Source organism: Heteronotia binoei, chromosome 7 (genome assembly GCF_032191835.1).
Source record: "Heteronotia binoei isolate CCM8104 ecotype False Entrance Well chromosome 7, APGP_CSIRO_Hbin_v1, whole genome shotgun sequence".
Lineage (NCBI taxonomy): Eukaryota > Metazoa > Chordata > Lepidosauria > Squamata > Gekkonidae > Heteronotia > Heteronotia binoei.
In genome coordinates this window covers 64,015,018-64,033,307 of record NC_083229.1, presented here as the reverse complement: position 1 = coordinate 64,033,307, position 18,290 = coordinate 64,015,018, and the positions used below count along the sequence as shown (strand labels likewise).

The 18,290-nt window shown below is 42.6% G+C and overlaps 1 protein-coding gene across 9 annotated transcripts in view; it reads right to left on the bottom strand.

The window, feature by feature from the left end:
• The window catches only part of LOC132575191 (chromodomain-helicase-DNA-binding protein 7-like), a 313,791-nt gene that overhangs the window by 63,351 nt on the left and 232,150 nt on the right, over positions 1-18,290 (bottom strand). For all 9 annotated transcript variants that reach the window (XM_060243733.1, XM_060243739.1, XM_060243741.1 and 6 more), the window contains 2 exons: positions 15,525-15,668; positions 14,683-14,938 (listed from right to left, as the gene is read on the bottom strand). In XM_060243733.1, the coding sequence (XP_060099716.1) occupies positions 14,683-14,938; positions 15,525-15,668 (400 nt within the window). The remainder of the gene's footprint in view (positions 1-14,682; positions 14,939-15,524; positions 15,669-18,290) is intronic.

Genomic DNA, 18,290 nt, shown 5'->3' with positions numbered 1-18,290 from the left:
TGGCGGTCGATGCCGCCGTGTCCGGTGGCGGAGGAGAGGAGCGAGGTCGCTTTTTCTTTTCTTTACTCTTCTCCTTCTTGGAGGACTCGCGGCCCGCTTCCTCGCGTCGCTTCTTCGACGGCTTCTCGGTCGACAGCTCGAGGGACCGTTTCGCCGAGTGCTGATCTCTCGGCGTTCCCGTGTCGACTACGGGGGCATCGACCGATGGACCCGTCGACAGTTGGGCATTTGCCATTTTCGGTACCGAAGCCGAAACTGGAGGTCTCAGTGCCGAGGCGGTTAGCGCTGCCGAAAGTCTTGCCGCCCTGTTCTTCCTTGTCTGTTTGGAGAAGTGCTGGCAGTGTGGGCAGGTCTCCACGCGGTGCGCCTCTCCCAAACAAAGAAGACACAGGGAATGGCCGTCGGGAGGGGCGATCTTCTTCCCGCAGGCCTGGCACCTCTTGAAGAAACCCCAGCGACTGTCCATAGACAGTGGTCGCTAGGAGGGTCCTCTCAGAGTCCTCTGAGAGGAGAAAAAATTTTAGGGAGCAGGGGAGGGGGGGGAGTCCCGGAGGACAAACCCCGCGACACGCACCCTGAGAAAAAACAGCTTTTTTTTTTTTTTTTTTTCTAACTAGCTAACTACTAAGAACTAACTACTATTCTAAGAAAAACAATAAACAGGCTAATATATATACAGAGGCTAAGGGGGAAAAAAGGGTGAAAAACCCCGAAGCTCACCGACCGGGAACACGATGAAAACGCAGCTTCTTCGCGCAGCGGTCAGAAAGGAACTGGCGGGATTACCGCGGTGGCGCCGTTGGGCGTGCGCAATGGGACGCCTGCGCATGCCCAGTGGCGCCGACCGCGGAAAATTCCCGGGCTTCTTACAGATACCGATCGGGGACCCGCGCAGGCGCAGTATCCCACAAGTGTGATGCACAGAGACCACGAAGAAGATCAGGTGGTTACTGGATTTTAGACAAAATTTAAAACTGTTTTTAAATCTTTATTCAAATATTTTAAAATCCTAGAAACTTTGTATGTTTGTTTTTTTCTTCTGTATAGTTGGTCTAAGGAATGCAATAACAATAAATAATGTTCTGCAGTGGCTGGAAATTGTGACTGAATGGTACCTGTGAAGTCTGCATCCTGAATTGTGCAAAACAGAAAGACAGAAGTAGTTAATAACATAAGGCCTAAAAGGTGCTGTATCTAGGCAATGACAGGAGACAAACTGATCTGTAAGGTGCTTAATAGTGTATACACTGTTAAGACACAGAAAGGCACATGCACAAACAGAATCCAGAATGGCTTCTTCTAACTGGGTACATCTTGTAAGGTAAAAGGTAACGTGATACCTGCAACACACCTGAACCCCTAGGAGAAGGGAGGTAAATTTTGTACTGTAGTCTATATGCATTATGATTGGAAGCCAGCTAACTAGAGTAACTTACTCCCATTCTTGAGATCGCAACTGCAATGTGGAATGCTCAGAAGATGATTGTATGAACAACCAAAGACACTGCTTGGATATGCATGATGGTTTGAAATGCCAAGAGATGGACTTCACTTTGGAGAAAGAATTATCCAAAGTGTGTAAGTACCATCTGTGAATTGTCAACTGACGACTCAGGGAGCACCATGTGTGGTTTTGTAGAGGACCCTGAAATGAGTCCCATGGAGCAGGCCATTTATCCTAACTTTTAGATTTGATCTAAAGGATCCTTTTATCTTGGTGCTAAAATCCTCTTTCTCATCAGAAGGTAGGTCATGGTTCCTTATTTTGCCCTCAGAGGTGAGGGTGATGAAGTGAAACCAGGCACGTTTTGTGCAGGCAACAGCATTCACCAGGGCCCTAGACCTCAAGTTGTACTAATGTACTGTTTCAGGTGCAGGGTCTCAGGGAGAGATTTTCTCATAAGGAATGCTCATACCTAGCCCTACAGGTGAGGTAGTTTACAATCCTTAGTGGCAGTTTTGCCAATAAATACAGATTGTGATCCAAGCCACAGAGTTTCCTATCTTCCTTATCTGTTCGTCATTCTTTTTCAATCTATAAGAAGAACTGTAGTACAGACTGAAACATTACTCAAACTGTGTGCTCTATGTAATATGTATGGTGACAATTCAAGAATATGACATCTATTTATGGAGGAAAGTAAGCAGTGGGGTTGGTACTATTACATTTGTTCAGAAATGATCTGGAACTAGGGGTGAGTATTAGAGTGGCCAAATCTGCAGATAACACAAAATTATTCAGGATAGTGAAAACAAAGGATAACTGTGAAGAACTCCAGGAGGATCTCCACAAATTGGATGAGTGAGTGACAATGCGGCAAATGAAGTTCAATGACAAAAAACCCCAACTTCAAGTATAGTCTAATGAATTCTGAACTTGCTGAAACTGAAAAGGAAAACGAACTTGGGGTCGTAATACATAGCTCAATTAAAACATCAACCCAGAATGCTGCAGCAGTAAAAAAAGAAGAAAAAAGAAGCAAACTCTAAATTAGGAAAGGGATTGGGAATAAATCTGCCGATATTATAAAACCGCCACAGAAACATGGTGCAGTGTTGTTTGGAACACTGTACAGTTCTGGTCACCATATTCCAAAAAGGATACCACAGAGCTGTAAAAAGTACAGAAGAGGACAATTAAGATGGTTAGGGGGTTGGAGCACCTTCTGTATGAGAAATGGCTGAAGAGTCTGGTACTTTTCAGTTTAGAAAAGAGATGACATCTTAGATTTTATAAATTATTCAATGGGTGGAGAGAGTTGGCAAAGATAAAAATTTCTCTCTCCCAAAATACTAGAACTTGAAGGTATCAAATGAGGCTGATAGGCAATAGATCCAGGAATGACAAAAGAAAACACTTCTTTACAAACTGAGTTATTAAATGTGGAATCTGCTGATAGAAGATGTAGTGATGGTCACTACAGACAGCTTTAAAAGGAGATTGGAAAGACATGGAAAGGGATGGGCATGAACCAATAAACAAATTGTAATTCGTACTTCGTTTAGAACCGATATGTAGAATTGCATCATTTCCAATTTAAAAAAATGAAACATATTTCTTTTGCAGTGTATAAGTTGTTTTGTTTTTGTGGTTCGTTTGCAAGACAGCCTGGCATCAATTCAATCAGTTGCTAGCCAACACTGGGGGTGGACTTCTGGCAGCCCTAGAAACACAGATAGCAGTTGCCTATAGCTTGATCGCAGCTCTGACAGCCAATCAAGGAGCTCCCATTCTGATCTGTCGGAGCAGATACTCTGACTCACTTGCTTTCACTTCGCAGCATAAAAAGAGAAAGTTAGTTGTTGTGAGAGAGCTGAAGCTGAGCTTTCCTGGGGGCACCTTCTTTGAGGGGCTCTAACTTGGACATTCAAAATCCAATCTTCACCAAACTTGGAGGGTGGATGGAGGAGAGTCTGAAGACTCCCAGTGAGTTCGGTGTCTCTAATTTGCAAGGGGGCTGTTCTACACCTCCCAAACCAGATGGACCACAAATTGTTTGGAAACTCAAATTAACCACAAACCAACATAAACCACGATTTTCCCAGTTCATGCCCATCCCTACTTATGGATGATAAAGCTATCAGTAAACCTCTGAATACCAATACCAGGAGTCAATACCAGAGAAAGGCCTCTATTGCCCTTTGTTGGCCCTCCAGAGGAACTGGTTGTCCACTGTGTGAAACAGGATGCTGGACGAGATGGACCACTGGCCTGATCTAGTAGGGATCTTATGTTCTTATCATGGTGTCCTTATTTTATTTATGCAAACATGGTTGCACTTACCTGTAACTACTGTTCATCAACATCTTCTGTGCAGACATATATTGGGACTGCGTTTGTGTAGGCCAGCCATGGAAAAGTTTTCTCTAGCTTTTAATTCCTAGAAAATGCAGTGGTCTGCCTCAAGAGAACTACACATGCACAAGTTTTCCTGCTGAATCCATCATGTGATTTACAGGTGGATTGCCCACATTCCCTAAGTTCCTGTCAAGCTGTCATGAGCTCAGACAACTAATAGATAAATCAATGTTTTTTGAGTGGGACAGGAGAGAGGGAATGGGTGTCTGTGCAGCAGACATCATTGAACAACAGTCACAGGTAAGTGCAACCATGTTTTCATCTTTCATCTTGTGCAGCCCCACACTGGGACATTAGTGAGCTAGTCACCTGAGAAAGTTGGGGTGAGTCTCTCACTGAAGAAAGGAATGTAGCATGGCTTTTCCAACCTTTCCTTCCCTGCTTGATTGCAGGTCCAGGGCATAATGGCACACAAAAGTGTCTTCAGAAGCCCAAGTAGCTGCTTTGCAGATGTGAATCTGTGGAACATTACGATGAAAAGCGGCAGATGAATCCTGCGATTGTGTTCAATATACTCTGATTACAAATGGGCAGGAAAATTCCAAATTGGGGTTTAAAACTACATGTTCATTAAAAATTTTTAAAAGGAGGATCGATCCTAAGAGCCATTAACTCATTAACCCTTCTAGTAGAACTGACCGCTATTAGGAATATTATCTTCCAGGAAAGATAGCCCAGTGAGCAACTGGCCAGAGGTTCAAAGGAGTTCTTCATGAGGATGGTCAAAACTAAGGACCAGGACCACTGAAGTACTATGCAAGGGACCAGGGGAAATATGTTAGAACTTCAGGAAATGTTGGGCCATTTTATGAGCAAAATCTAATTGTCCCTGGACTTCTACATGAAAAACAGCAATAGCCGTCAAATGTATTTTAACTAAAGAGACTTTACAAACAAGAGTGTATTAGGTAAGAAAACATAGTAAAGAAAATAGGTAAGGGACAAGTGAAAGGACAGTGCTACTTCATGAGCACCCAAGATTCAAAATGGGACCACTTTTTCTGGTAAGAATATTTAGTTGACTGTTTTGAACCCTGTAAGAGGGCCCGATAGGCCTAGAGCTGCACTGTACAGGTGGTCAAGTGGAGACATGGCACATTGCGATGGAAAAGTTTACAATAAACTGACAGGCCCATAATTGACAATAGAGGGATATAAGTCTCTGATGACAGGCAGAGCAACTCTGGGAACCAAATTTGCTGGGACCAAAATGGGGCAATGAAGATAGCTTGGTACAGTCTGCCCTCAACTAAAACTCTCCCAATGAGTGGGAAGGGGGGGGGGGAGTGTAGAACAGGACCCCCGACCAATGGATCTGGAAAGTGTCCTCTAGGGATTCTGGGTTGGTTCCAGCCAACAAACAGGACTGAGGGGCCTTGGCAGAATCTGCTGTGGCAAACTGATCTATGTGAGAAATACTCCATGTCTTAAATACTGGGAGAAGGTATTTGTCCTCAATCAACCACTCGTAACTGGTGTGGAAATATCTTCTGAGCCCACCCACTTGTGAGTTCAGGGAACCAGCAATATGAATGGCCCTTGGATTGGCTCAAATACAGGTAGCCTTTTCCCAGGTTGTGCAAGTCTCAGGAACCCAGCGTCACCCTGTTTGTTCAGGTAAAACATAGTGGCCACCTGAATCAACACATTCTTGTCCACCAGAATATGTGATGTTGATATGAGGAGTCTTATACAAATGATAAGGGCCATACAACTTGTACAGAATATGTCTGTCAGTGAGCTCCCCAACCTGACAAGGAGGCATCAGTAGTGACAGTGTCATGGGGAACCCAAAAACTGAACTCAGTTCCTGCAAACAAATTATGATCCTGTAACCACCAAAAAAGGGTTCTGAGGATCTCTCTGGGTATTGAAAAACAGACATTTAGGGAATGCCTATTATAGAACCCTGAGAACCCATAACTGCAGTTATATGCCAAAAATGCCTATTAGAGCAGGGGTGGCCAACGGTAGCTCTACAGATGTTTTTTGCCTACAACTCCCATCAGCCCCAGCCAGCATGGCCAATGGCTGGGGCTGATGGGAATTGTAGGCAAAAAAAAACATCTGGAGAGCTACTGTTGGCTACCCCTGTATTAGAGAATCTTCTGGGAACCCATAACTGCAGTTCCTTTATGTGGAGTCTAGCAAATGGAACCACAGCAGTGGTGGAGACTATATGGTTCAGTAAACACTGAATGGTTTTAACCAACTGCAGCATTAACTCATACAAACTGATACCAACGTCTTGAGAGACTTAGTTCTGTCCCCAGGTAAGAAAGCCTTTCCCAGATTGGAATCAAGGGAAGCCCCAATAAACTGAATCATCTGTGAGGGCTCTAGTCAAAACTTTTCCAGTTTCACTAGGAAACCTAAAGTTGTACAGATAGACAAGCTTTTATGTACCTGATCACAAAGTGAATCCTGGGTGAATGATATGATTAAGCTCATCTAAGTAAGGAAAAATTGTACTGTCCCAAATGCACAGATGTACAACTATCACGGCTATACACTTCATAAAATTCTAAAAAGTGCTCTAAAAAGTCTGAAAGGAAGAGCCAAATATTGTTAAATGTCAGGTCCATGTTGGAAGCGTAGAAACATCTCATGAGAGTGATGAATAGAAATGCGGAAATAGGTATCCTTGAGGTCAAGGACTTCAAACCACACACCTGGCGAGAATAATCCCAACGCAGAAGGCAATGAAATCATTTTGAATTTTCAAGATGAACAAATGTTTGTTTGATGACCAAAGATCTAAAATTGGCCTGCAGCTACCATCTTTCTTGTTCACCAAAAAGAAATGTGAATGAAAACCATAGGTTAGAAGACTATTAGGAACTTCCTCAACTGCTCAGTTCTCCAACAGTTCTTGTAACTGCATCTGGAGCTCAAGGAATAAATTATTAATGGCAGAGGAACCCAACTGGCAAGAAGGTTGGGAACAAAATTCTAAATGGTAAATTTGAACGACAGTGGATAAAACCTAAGTATAGGTAGTAATAAACTGCAAGACGCAGGCAAACCATGATAACTTATATCTAAAACTAATTTCACAGTTGGGAACTTGAGTGGATAGTCAAAGCTTCGTGTGCTGTTTCCCCTGATCCCTGGCAGGCTGCTGCTGAATAGGGTGAGAGCATGGGGCAAATCTACACTTCCCAAAATAGGGCTCTTGGAACTGACACTGAGGATGCATGTAGGTTTGGGGAAGAGGCTAACATTGACCTCTGGAGAAAGGTGAACAGAAGTCTTGCTGTCATTGTTGGAAATGCTGGCTCTAGTTAGAAACCGAGGGATACACAAGTTAAGAAATGAAAAGTCTTTTTTAATGGTCAAAAGGAAACTGTTAATTGAGTGAATAGGCTAGAGCGTTTGAACAGCAAACTCTCAGCCCTTGATCTGGCTTCTAGAGTGAGTGTGGTCTTGTGGAGCCATGAGTGGCATCTCAGAACTATTATGGAAGCCATGGTTCTTTCAGAAACTTCAGCTGAATGTTTTCCAGCGTTTATCTGTTACTTAAATAGTTTGACAGCTTCACCCTGGATCATTTTAGCCAATTTAGTGAGACCCTCCCACAAGAATAACTTATAGCACCCCATGATAGTTTTGTAATTCACTACATGAAAGTTCAGGGCTACAAATGAGTAGGATTTATGTCCTAAAAATCAAGCCTACTGCTCTCTTTATCCATAGGTGAGACACACTGTTGTGGGTGATGATGTGCCTGCAGATCCTCAATAATTATAAAGGACAGGATCGGTTTAGTGGACAAATAGCTGAATCATATTTATCTCTAAGGCCTTGGCTATGCGCAACATCTGCTCACTGCAAAGCCACAGATCTTCACTAGTAGAGATCAGATTTGGATAACCTCAGCATCATCCAGTGAAGGCTTGGAAGCAGTGTCAGAACTATCACGATATAGCTGCCCCCTCCTCAATGTCATCATACGAGGTTCAGAATGGACAATCAGTGTGTAGGTCAGGATATGCCTGATCTAGCTCTTCCTGGAAATTGGAAGCATCCTGGTCCCATTGAGAAATGTAGTGAGGGGATACATAATACTCCAGACATTGATATAAAGCAGGTTTCTAGGGAGTCCTAGGTTTTGACTGTACTGGTTGCAAAACAGTATCCCTTGGCTGTCCCATGTCTGTATTGGAAAACGATTCTGGGCTGGAAGTCAGATGGGGGGGGGATGGAGTCCTAGGAGGACCTGGTGCAAGATCAGGCACAATATGAGACACTCTGGAATGGTCAGGCTGATTCAACTGTTTACTAGTCTCAGAGGAATTATCCTTATGCTTTGACTTTTGGTTCCTCTTAGAAGGTGGCTTAGAATATTGCCTGGGCTGCTGGGACAGGCCAGGCGATGGTGACCACCAGCATGCTCGACCCAATACAGACATCACTGAGGTGGCTCATGTAGATTGTGCTGTAGCAAGAGAAACCGTAGAAATCGCTGGATCTGATTTCACTGATGGGGTTCTGAAGATGACTCAATGCCAGAGTTGGGACCGAAAGTGAGGATTTGGGACTGGTGCTCAGTTTCGATGGAACAGAGGACAATACTTCTTCCCACAATGCCAACTTAAGATGGGAGGTTCGTGTGTGCTATATGTGTGAACTTTTGACAAATCATTCAAGTGCCCATGCTATCTCCTACCCCAGGCAGAGCTGGCAAAGCTCATGCTCATCTGTGTGGGGCATTTTGGTACCACACCTAGAACATTTTAAAAATAAGGCCTTGGTTGCTATTTTAAATAGACCCTGGACTCTGAGATCATCAGTATAATGGAAACATTTCCCATGAAAAGCAAGGACAGTATTACAGGTGAACAGGTAAAGAAAATTCATAAATATCTGGATTTGACAAACAACTACATAGTGACACTAGAGAACACTGACTTCTTGCAGAAAAGGAAGTGAAGATATGGAGGTGGAAAACCTGTGCATCTGCAGTTTTCCTGATGTGGACTCTCCATTTTCTAGGATCTTCCATGGGCAGTCTCAATGTAGGGTGGCACAGAAAGATGGAATATATATATAAGTGTAATATATATATTTATATAATTATATATTAATTATACAGATGTGCATCTTATGACATGGTTCCAATTCCAGAATTATGTAGTTCTGGCACAACTAAATTCAAATTCTAAATCCCAAGTAATAGTCATGGATTTTATTTATCTACTGGGAGTAAGGCCCATGGTGAAGAAAAATACAACAGCCTCTAGAAGGAGGCTCTGGGCAAGTTACCACCCCTTGCTGTCTTAACACCCACTTAAATGAAGGCATTCCCACCACCAACCTCAAAGGGAGCTGATCTCCGCCATAAGAGCATAAGAGAAGCCATGTTGGATCAGGCCAATGGCCTATCCAATCCAACACTCTGTGTCACACGGTGGCCAAAAAACTCAGGTGCCATCAGGAGATCCATCAGTGGGGCCAGGATTCTAGAAGCCCTCCCACTGTGCCTCCCCCCAAGCACCAAGAATACAGAGTATCACTGCCCCATTTGGAGACAATTCTGAGTGATCTCCAGCCCTCACCTGGAGATTGGCAACAGTGGTTCCCTAGGAGGAAATGGCATTGTACCTGAGGTCCCATCCCTCCTCAAACCCTACCCCTTAAATCTCCAGGAATTTCCCAACCTGGGAAACCTTATCTCCTTCCCTTTATCTGCCCCTTTAAGTTCAGCTTTCCATTACCTTCTACCTCCCTGCAGTCTATACATAGGAAAAGCACAGTCTTTCTCCAGATTGTGTGTGTGGGGGGGAACCAAAGTAACATACATCATTCTCTTCTCTCTCCTCTGATCTGAACAGCAACCCTGTGAGGCAGATTAGGCTGGAAGTGTGTGACTGGTCCAAAATCACCCAGACAGGTTCCACAGCAAGAACCTGTGCCTGGCAGATCCCACTCTGATACCCTAATACCTATGCCCTCCTCAAACTCCACCAAAGACTCTCCAGGAATTTCCCACCAACCTGGAAATGTATCACCAAGTGCCCCCCTTGCTGTCACTGAGTCCCCCCCTTGCTGTCTTCCCATCCACCCAAGTGAAGACATTTATTCCCCCTCCCCTCCTCAAGGGGAGGTGATCTCTGCCATCTGGACTCCAGACAATCTCTCTCATATATGAACAGTAGCTGCCTTCTACTGAATCAGACCCTCAGTCCAGCAAAGTCAGTATTGTCTACTCAGACCGGCAGCGGCTCTCCAGGGTCTCAGGCTGAGGTTTTTCATGCCTATTTGCCTGGACTCTTTTTTTTTTTAGTTGGAGATGCCAGGGATTGAACCTGGGACCTTCTGCTTACCAAGCAGATGCTCTATCACTGAGCCACTGTCCCTCCCCTCTCCCTATCCTAGAGAAAATAACTCATTTGGAGAGTGAACTGTATGGCATTATATTCTTCTGAGGCCTCTCCCTTTACTGACAAAAGCAGTCTGAGTTGCCTAGGAACAGCCTCTGGCTAGCACTTCCCAGGGAGCAGCCATGGGCTCTAAGGAAACACTCCCAGTGGGGCTGCCCTCCCTGGCTATTTCTGTGGCCCTTGGAGACTGCATGTGCTGCAAGGCCTTTTGTGAGGCCACAATAGCTCTGCAGCCTTTCTGAAGCTGGTTGACAGAGAGGACACAGAGAAGAGTTGGAGATGTGGCTGTCTCTGAGGTAAGACTGCATTTGGCACTTTGTTCAACTTTCCTGGGCCTGTAGTAGGCAGGGGCAGGGAAGTCAGCCAATGAAAGGCCAGAGACGGTGACCGCATGTAATGGACCAATAGCGTGTTCCTACAGTAACTGCCAGAGCTAAGGTTGGTTGTGTTTTACTGACAGAATCAGCTTTGCTGGCTAGCAACAGCCACTCAGGCAGGAGAGAGGAGTGGACTCAACCAACGGCATGCAAGTACTCTTGACTGATAGTTGGATGGGCTAAAGGCACCCCACAGTCCAAGCAAGCCCCAACCAATCAGGATGGTCAGATTTGCCACCATGACAGGAAAATTATTAATAAAAGATTCCAGCCAGTATTTGTATGCCCATCTTTGGCTTATGCATCTCAGGACACAAGGCATATAACAACAGAAGTAATTTAATAAAACTAACATCTAATCAGACAACATGAAATATTAAAAACGAATTTTAAAAAAACATCACATGCCCCTATCAGAAGAGTATTTCCTTTTTGCCCAGGCTCTAGCTGCCCCTAAAGCTCTTAAGAAAAACTGTCTGGCAATCTTGCCAGAAGTCTCCTTCTGAACTCCTTTGGGAGGGTGTTCCATAAGTTTCCACTGAAAAAACCTGGAGGCCAAACTTTTGCCAAAAGTACCTTAGACAAAAGGGGTTCTGAATAGACCTAGCTGGGAAGACCAAAGCTGCCACATGGGAATATGAAGGGGAAGGTGGGGTTCCTTTTGTCCATTGGTTCCAGTTCATGGAAGGCTTGAAAGGAGGTAATTTAAGGAGGTAACCACAAGCCTCTTTATTACTTCTATAGTATTCTTAATATGCAACAAGTTTCATAACATCTACCCAAGTCATTTCTAACACAGTGTGTAAGGGCAGACACATTTAATAGCTCATAAAAAGTGTCACTAACCAGTATCCCTATTTCCATAACTCTGGATTGGCAACAAGTAGGCAGCATTAAATATTTCTTGACACTAAGCTCAGAAAGTAATTTGCGTATTTCCCAGAGGGTTTGTTCTCAATGACAGACTATAACCCCATCCCCATTTTCTGCATTCACAATCACAAAGATTTATTTTTACATTGCGTCACTTCATTTCCTCACAGATTGTCTCTGTGTACAGTACTGCACAAAGATTCAGTGCAGTTGTCCTGATTGGCCCCAGTTGGAACTCACCTATGTGTAAAACAGCAACCCTGACGACCAGGTGGCCAAAGCACTTACCGATTAGCCCAACCTGTTGCCAGAGGAGGAGCCACTGCCCTGCCACGGAATTAACAGAGGGAGCCCAGGAACCACCCCCCAGAGCCACTGAGCGAGGCTGATGCCCTGGGTGGCTCATGTATCCATTGCGGCACCACAGAAGGAAATGGGGCAGCATGGTGTCACGAGAGCCCAGCTGACCCCCGAAAGCTATCAGCAGAACAAAGCATGTCAGCCCCTTTGGGGCTGTGGTAGGCCCACAGGACCAGCCACAAAGAGGAAGAAGGACACAGGGAACAGCAAGGCTTGAGATGCAGCTGTCCCATAGGCTCCACCCTGGCATCTGAGCCTATGAAGGGGGGTGGGGCTGCAGGAGGAAGCCAAGGGACAGGAGCTTGGGAAGGATATAAGGGAACACAGCCAGGAAGGAAGATGATGAGGAGAAGGCTGGAGATCACGAAGGCATAGAGAGATGGAAAGAGCAAAGGAGCTGATTGGTATCCAGCCAAAGGAGGAAGAGCCAAGAAGGGTGATGTAAATCCAGCCTTCCACCCAGTCTGAGACCTTTGGCTGCACCCTCAGGTTCAAACATTGGGACAAGGGCAATGGCAACTCCAGGGGAGTGGCCACCGGAAGAAGTAGGGCGCAACAGCAGTGCAGTGAACTTAAACCAAGAAGATATGAATACTTTTAAAACGTATTTCTAACTTAGATCCAGGTGGGCAGCCGTGTTGATCTGAAGCAGTAGAATAAAGCAAGAGTCAAGTTGCACCTTTAAGACCAACGAAGTTTTATTAAGAATGTAAGCTTCCACTATATTTTATTTCCATTATATTTTAATATATTCTTTTTTCTAATGGCACACTAGAATTGCGTTTTTATGTGTTACATGTTTAAATCAAACCTCTGAGAAACCTATGCCCTCATTTTAACCCAGAGACTGAACAACAAAAACATTACAACAGACTCTCATTTATTGTACTTCACACCCAGGATACTTAATGGGTTTAGTACATGGACATCAATCTGCTTTATATTGCCCTTTAGTTGTTTCTGCCCAGTTAACACTAACACTAACAAACACCAGACCCAACTTGTGATCCTTTTAATCTGCTAAAAAACATTTCCATGACTCTGCATACTAACTCTCTCCCACTTTCTCTATATTTAGGACTGCTTGCAATTCCATACTATTGTCTGATGAAGTGTGCTTAGAGCACACAAAAGCTTACATTCTGCATAGAACTTTGTTGGTCTTAAAGGTGCACCTTGACTCTTGCTTTATTCATTTAGCCTAACTTATCACACAAGACTGTCATAAGAATAAAATGGAATAACCCCATGAGGTTTTAGAGTGTGGTTGTGGCCATACTGTTTATAACAAATTTGTTTGTGATGGGCATGAACTTATTTAAGTCATACATTCTCTCCTCCTTTCATCTCTGGAGCACAAGATCATCTACTTTTGGAAGTTTTATATGACACACCTTCCAAACGTATACCTAGTGAAACTGGAGTCTGTTTCTTGCCCACAAACTAGGAATCTTCTGGTTGGTGGGGAACAAATTTCAGATTGTCCAGGTACCAGTATTCAGGTGCTGCAACAAACTAGACCTTAACTGAAGACTTCCAATGTTAGGAAGTATCAGTCATGCTCTAGACATGTGCCCAAGTAAACTGGGTCCCATCATGAACAAATCTCTGACTTCTAAAAAGAGGCTAAAAAAATACAAATGTGATTAATAATACAAATGTTAGAAACACCTGATTAATATTGTTAACACAATTCTACCCATAAACTTGTATTGAAATAGCATCTTCAGTGAACAGAAACTGAGGGCCCTTTCACAAAATGTTTATGCAAGTGAAAAGTTTACAGCAAGGAAAGGAGATTAACCACTAACCCTTCTCCCAGCACATACTGTATCAGAAAGTTCAGGGATAACTATTCCAGCCATGCTACTGTGCAGGAAGGATTCCCAGTGGTTTTCACCCCCCCCCCCCACCTTCATCACAGTTCCTTGATTTACATTTACATTACAAAAAACCTTGCATTAGATGAAGGAAGTGCAGCATCAAGAGAAACCCAACAAGGTTTATCAATGGCTAGGCATTACCAAAAGCCTGCTTTCAGTTTGACTCAAATTTCAGAGGGTAGGCTGCAGTTCACTTCCACAGCAAAGAAAATTACGAAATACAGGCTTTTTTAGGTTTCCCTCCTCTCTGGCTGTGGCCAGGAAAGCGGAACTCAGCAATGTGTGGCATTTCCCAAGGGAAACTTGCTGGACACATGAATGAGAAAGTAGATTATGTCTTTAATGCAGGAACTACAATGGCAACAGAAATACAATAAGAGAGATTAGGCGTGGGAAGAGCAGACTTGCATTTGTGACTTGTGGTGGAGACAAATTGTTTTTTTTTAACCAACAGGAAGGATTTGGATTATTAAATTGCCATACTGTTCTTATCTTGGCTATATGAATAATAGTTTACTTTCCCCTCATCACAGCTATGAGGATGATGTAGCTCAGCTTCTAGTTCAGTGTTCAACCACAGTGATGCCTAGATCATAGCAATAAGGCCACTGGAAGCAGTCTTCCGAAGCCCTGAACAAGTCCTGAATACCCAGAAATTCTTGCTCCCACCTAGAGCTGTAGTAATCCATTCCTCCCTTAATACCTATTTTACTACTTTGCAGAATAAGAGTGAACTGTGTCCTAAATAAAGCAGAGAAAGTCTTATTTAGTAAATGGCATGAGAATGTTCCACATCATTCCATTTTAACATACTAGATGAAAGTTAACCAAAAAATGTTCACATAATAGTTAACCAAAAACACATTCTAACTTCTATTCATAAACCTTAGCTCATTCCTCTAATAGCCTTACTTTAAATAAATAAAATAAATAAAGAATAGGCCTACCATTGATAAGGTATGGATGATTGCAGCATTTCCTTAATTCCATCATAGTGTTTAATAGATTAGGTACATTTGCTTGACCACCACCTTTTGACAGAAATGTAAAGTTCTTTTCAAGAATGGCTCTGTAGTATTTCTTCTGAATGTTTGTCAATTCAACTTCAATAATAGTTTCTTCCTTGGGAGCCAGGTTCTTTTCCACATCTTCTTTAAGACGTCTTAACATCATTGGTTTAAGAATAGCTTGCAGTTTTTGCACCTAGGATACAGCCCAAAGTCAAACAGTTGCTTTTGAAAGCAGTAAAAACAGCACCTTTTGCACTTTTGTCATAACACTTCTATACTTGGTTAGTCCTCTTACATGTAACATTCTCTACTATAATGCTGCAATTTGAAGATCTGAATGTAAATGGTGTCACTGTGTACCAATCATCCTAGGCATTCCACTAAGAAACAATCTAGTAAAAAATTAAATACAAAAACTAACAACACTACCATTAATACCTACTCCAGTGAAAACCAGACACTCAAAATTGGACAGCTATTAAGAGAGTGAAAACCCCCCCAATTAATTTAGTAAGTTAACAGCAGTAATGTACAAGTAATAATGGTAACATCTATAGGTTTTAACATCAGCATTGTAACCTAATTTCTTGAAATGAGATACATGGAAAAAGAGAACCCTGTATTCTCCCTTTATGAATCTAGTGTTCATATTTCCTCCCCAATCAGTAAAGAGGTTTGGTCAACTGACAAACTCTATAGCAAGCACATATACTTGTTCATGTGCTGAAATCAAATCAGAACTGAGCACATAATCTAATTTACAAGTCATGCTAATTTACCTGTTCCTCAGTTTTAAGATCACCAAACTCTTGCATAAATGTGGTTTCTGAAGGAAAACGACCTGGTTCCAAAAAATGTAGCAAGCTGAACAGCTCTTCCACAGTGTTTTGAAGTGGAGTACCTGTAAGAAGCACTTTGTGTTCCTGCAAGACACAAACATTTAGAAATACAACTGGGCTTTTTAGCCACAAATCACAGCAACTCTAGGTTTCTCCCATGTATTGTAAGTAGCAACTGGCTCTCCCAGAATTTGCTTCTTATTGAATGTAATTCCCTCTATTTGTTATCAAAAGCAAGATTTTTAGTAAAGTTGTTATTGTCATATTTTATCTTTACTAGACATCACTACATCTAATAAAAAGTTAAATGCTTCTGTCATTACGCAGCTTTTAGTTTTTCATAAAATTTGCATGTAATTACTCTTAATAGGCACATATTGTCTAGATTACTAAGATTACAAACATACTAAATTAGGATTACTAATATTTTATGACTAGCAGTATGCAGAATTACATGAGCAAAAAAAATGTATCCAATACAAAGAACTCATAATCAAAATTTGGGGGTGGGGTGTGAGAGCAGCAGAAGACAGAAGAGTATTCCTCCAACTGTTGACTAAAGCAATTACTGTGTTTCTATATAACATATTATATTTTACCTGAAAATACAGAGATCATGTGGGTACTTCTGAAATATGAAAACTCACTATCAGATCTGGAGAGTTACTATGAAAATCAATGTATCTAATAGCTAATGGCTCCATCTGTGGATACTTAAATGTGCACAGATACAAGTGGGCAGCCGTGTTGGTCTGAAGCAGTTGAACAAAGCAGGAGTCAAATTTCACCTTTAAGACCGACCAAGTTTTATTCAGAACATAAGCTTACATGTGCTAAAAACACACTTCTTCAAATGAGGGGATCAGGTACAGTGGGCCTCTGGACACTGCTGCCTCTGGATGCCGTGCAAGAAGGAGGCAGCGGCGTCCAGAGGCCCACTGTACCTGATCCCCTCATCTGAAGAAGTGTGTTTTTAGCACACGAAAGCTTACGTTCTGAAAAAAACTTGATTGGTCTTAAAGGTGCACTTGATTCCTGCTTTGTTCAACTTAAATGTGCAGATCAGGGCCATAATGAGAGAAGGGAGGTCTTTCAATAAACTTGGGGTGCTCCTCAGGTTTGCAGAAAATCCCAAACAATGTAAAAAAATAATGTTGTCTGCATGTGAACAGACAACTGTCTCTGAATCAATGCAATGGGTGGAGGAGAACCAGGAATCTTCCCTGTCGATTCTACCCTCACCCCCAACACCCCATGTGCCACTAACCTGCCTGTCTCCATCTCTACCTTGGGTGTGTATGTTTGAGGAGAAGTTGGAGTCTCTGTGCCCCCAAGGTGTCTCTGCTTTGTTGTCACTGCCTCTGTGTGAGACAGTTGGGCTATTGGGGGAGGGGGGGCAGCAATGATCAGGCAAGCAAGACGTGGGGGAAGGAAAAAGAAGAAAGGGATGCAGGGAGAAAGAGAGGCAGAGGTACAATGGCAGAAAAAGAAAGCAAGAAAGAAAATGCAAATGATAGAGGAAGAGAAACAGTGACAGAAACAGGAAGAGAAAAGGTGTGCGGAGAAAGGAGGAAGCAAAAGCAGGGGTAATGGAATGCCCCATCCACATAAATTTCTTACTGATCCTCACTTGTTCTAATATAATTCACAATGTATGGTATCTGTATAGCACTAAAGTACATGCAATCTACAATTAATTTTAAATGTGGTAGAATTTATTTCAAATGTGATATAGGAGTATAAGTGCAGTATAAACTGAGCTGAAAAAATACCTGATAAATACCTTAGTATTTATTGGGTATTTTCTCAGCCAATCGCCAAGAGAGGCAGTGATTTGCTATCTGAAAATTGATAGCTGAAGTTCTGGGTGAACTCACTGCTTCAAGAAGGCGTTTAAATGCCTTCAGAGTTCACTCGTGACTTGCAAAAGGCATTTAAAGGACCAAAGATGAGCCAAACCAGTATTAGGCTTTGGCAAGGCATGGAGGGAAAGAAAAGGCATTTAAATGGAATTCCCTTTAAATGCCTTTTTCCCTCCATGCCTTTTGCAAGTCGCACCACTAGTGAACTCCAAAACATTGAAACCTAGATGAACTTGCCACTTTGGAGTTTACTTGCAGTGCAGCTTGCAAAAGGCATTTAAAGGGACTGTGTCTCTTTAAATCCCTTTTTTTTAACCTCCACTGGAGACAATGGAGGATGGGGACACTTTCTTCTGGGGCCCACACAATTGTACACTCTGGTTCAGTCTTTTAGAAACATGGATCTGTGTGTGATTGATGAGAGGCAAAAGCAGCTATGCTGCAAATTTGTTGCCTACACCTCAAAAACGCACGCCCACAGCCCTGGGTCAGTTCTCCTTTATATCTGATGGAGACCATTGACTATAATTGGCTCTACTGTGTATAATAGAGCTGAAAAAGTTCAGCAATCCCAAATATTTCCAAAAACCCAATACCATACTGATATTGGGATTTGGGAATATCAAGAAATACTGATATTTTCCAGGTTCAATATAACTGAATCTGAAAAATACTGACTTTTTTTGTGTGCACACCACTAATGTGATATATTGTCTTAGGCTGTCTTGTTCTGCAATCAAGTACTGCAATACAACTTCCTGTGGATTTATTAGTCATAGTACTAGCATATGCTAAAAAACAGTTAAAAACTAAACTGAACTAATTTATCAACAATAATTTTAAC